General features: G+C 34.5%; 1 protein-coding gene across 1 annotated transcript in view; it reads left to right on the plus strand.

Annotated features, from left to right (window-relative positions):
• Positions 1-1,470, plus strand: part of LOC147467193 (protein male-specific lethal-3-like) — a 15,098-nt gene extending 13,628 nt beyond the window's left edge. Inside the window, exons 5-6 of the mRNA XM_086532472.1 lie at positions 658-799; positions 1,282-1,470. Coding sequence (XP_086388598.1) covers positions 658-799; positions 1,282-1,470 — 331 coding nt within the window. The remainder of the gene's footprint in view (positions 1-657; positions 800-1,281) is intronic.
• The last annotated feature ends 1,030 nt before the right edge of the window (positions 1,471-2,500 follow it).

Below are 2,500 nucleotides of genomic sequence, written 5' to 3' on the forward strand. Positions count from 1 at the left end.
CATAAATAAAAACTTTTATAAGTGATGATTGACCCAAAGGCGTCGGGCCCTGTTAAATTGCATTTCGGAACCCAATTTTTTTTGCCTGTCCCCTACCAACTGCTTTAAAAAATTAAAATTGAACTGAAGATCATTACCATTATAATCCAGCCCAACTTTGCTAATAACATAAGAAATAAAAAAGAGGGATAAATTTTTTTTCTTCAACCCCAAAATAGGGGCATTTTAAAAAAATGTAAGCTCTTATAGAATTTGGAAAATGTCAAAAATGCACCCCAGTGTCAAAGAATTACATGTATGAGAAATGACAGGCAGTCTATATGTATTCTCTCTTCATGTTGATCACTAAGGCTATTATAATCTGACAGATTTTTGCTTTGCAGTTCATCTTGAGTTTAGTTTATTTTTATACAAATCAAAGGTATGAATTTAACATATATTAAAGTAACTTTATCCTCTTATTTATTAGAAAGTGTAGCTTGCCATAGAAATTATTACATCTAATAGTTTCAGTTTTGAAGCTTAAGTTTTCCCTTTATATTTTTCTTCAAGGACCATTTTACACATTTTGTTTTGACTTGTAACATGAACGAAGAAAGTCCAAGAGCAGTTATAAGCCATGCATGGCTGATAATAACGCTTCTCTCTCTTTATCAGTAAAGATAGGAAGCGCAAGAGGCGGCTCTCAGAAACTATACGAGAGACAATAGAGAGAGAAAAAGGAAACGTGAAAAACGGGAAGAATCTAAAACAACTCTCAGGTAAAAACATCGTTGTGAAAAAGGGCCCAAAAAAAAGGGTTTTTTTTTCCTTTGGAAATTTTTTGGTAGCCTTCGGGTTTTTAAAAATTTCTTTATTATTTTTTATGTAAAGTGCATTTGGTAAATTATTGTATTATTATTTTTCTATCATTTTATTTTTATTAAAAAGTATTTTTTCTTTTTCTTCTTATTATTAATTATTATTAATTATTTTGGAAAAGTGCCCCAAATAAAAAGCAAGAACTCAATACCTAAATGAGAAAGCCCCCCTTTCCATTGCATATATAGATCCCATCATTTTAATGTAAGGGGATTTTTGCTAAAAAGAGCAAAAGGGAAAGGGAAAAACCCCTTCCCTTTTTTCCCTTCCCCTCAGCCTCCCTTTTTTCCTTTACTCTTCTTTTCATAGCCTCATTATTTGTTTCTGACTTTATCTTAGATGTTAATGTACTGGGAAAATAGTTTTAAGCCATTTTGTTTTTTGCTGGAATCATAACTCATCATCCCAATTGGTACCTAGACTGGTACAACGGGCACAGAAGAGGATGATCTTGCGTCTGCGACCTCAGGGGTTTTGAGAGCCCCACTGCGGGAGGAGGAGGAGGAGGAAGAGGAGGAGAGCGATGAAGAGCAAAAGAGCGCCCTTTCCCCCTCAGCATCCCAGAGAGCCTCAAATGGGGTTCCAAAGAAGGATCGTCAGAAAAATTAAAAGACAAGGAATGGTGTGGGCTTTCATTGACCCTTTGGGTTTCCTTATTTGTTTTCTTTTTTAAAAATTTGGAATAATTATTGAAAATTGGGGGGGAAATTTTTTTATTTAATAACTGACATTGCCTCCAAACTTAAATGTCTTTTTTTCGTTTTTGTTAGGGTTTTTGGGGACAGTAAAATCAAATGGGAGGGGGAATGGTAAACATTACTTTAATTCCCTTTTCCCCCCCCGCCTCAGCTTCTAAAATCCCGCCAAAGAAAATACAGCTTCAAACCGTTGGAAAATTAAAGTGAAATTTTTTTTTCTGTCCCTTTCTTGGGTCGCACAAAAGAGAAACGGAAGCGAGGTCAAAGGGAAAAAAAAAAACTTTTTTTCACGTAAGTGGAAAAACCAAAAACCCTAGCTTTTTTTAGTCACCTAAGGTAATGTATTGGTCTGAACCAGTTAGAAGTTTGCTATTGTTTATTGTGTATTTAATTTGTTTTATATCATATTTTCTTTGAATCTGAAGAAAAAAAAAAAAACAGTATCAATAAGTATTGTTTATTTTTTTCTTAAGAAAATTTTTTAATTTTATTCATTTATATTGCTTGGGAAATTTTTTTGATATACTCCACAGCCCGGATTTGGTAAAGAGGGAAAAGGATGGGATTCGTATTTTTTGACCCACATTGAAACACACCTTCCCGTATGCCAAAGAAAAAAAGACAACGGAGCGTCTAAGAACCCCCCCCAGCCTCTAAATTTTTGAAAAAAGGGTTTTGTTTAAGGGGCCCTTTTCCTATTTTTTCGGGTTTTTAAGATTCTTTAATTTTTTTGTTTTTATTTTGGGTTTTTGTGGGTTTTTTTATTTTTTTTCTCTCCTCTCGTCTTTCTCTCTTTTTCTTTCTCTTTTTCCCTTTTTTCCCTTTCTCTTTTTTTTCTTTTTTCTTTCCCTTTTCTCTTCTTTCCCCCCCCTCCCTTTTTTCCCCCTCTTTTTCTTTTTCCCCCCTCCCCCCTTTCCCTCTCTCTCCCCTCTCTCCTCTCC

Source organism: Penaeus japonicus, unplaced genomic scaffold, assembly GCF_977035675.1.
Source record: "Penaeus japonicus unplaced genomic scaffold, GWHDUDI00000001_assembly GWHDUDI00000037, whole genome shotgun sequence".
In the NCBI taxonomy this organism is placed as follows: Eukaryota; Metazoa; Arthropoda; class Malacostraca; order Decapoda; family Penaeidae; genus Penaeus; species Penaeus japonicus.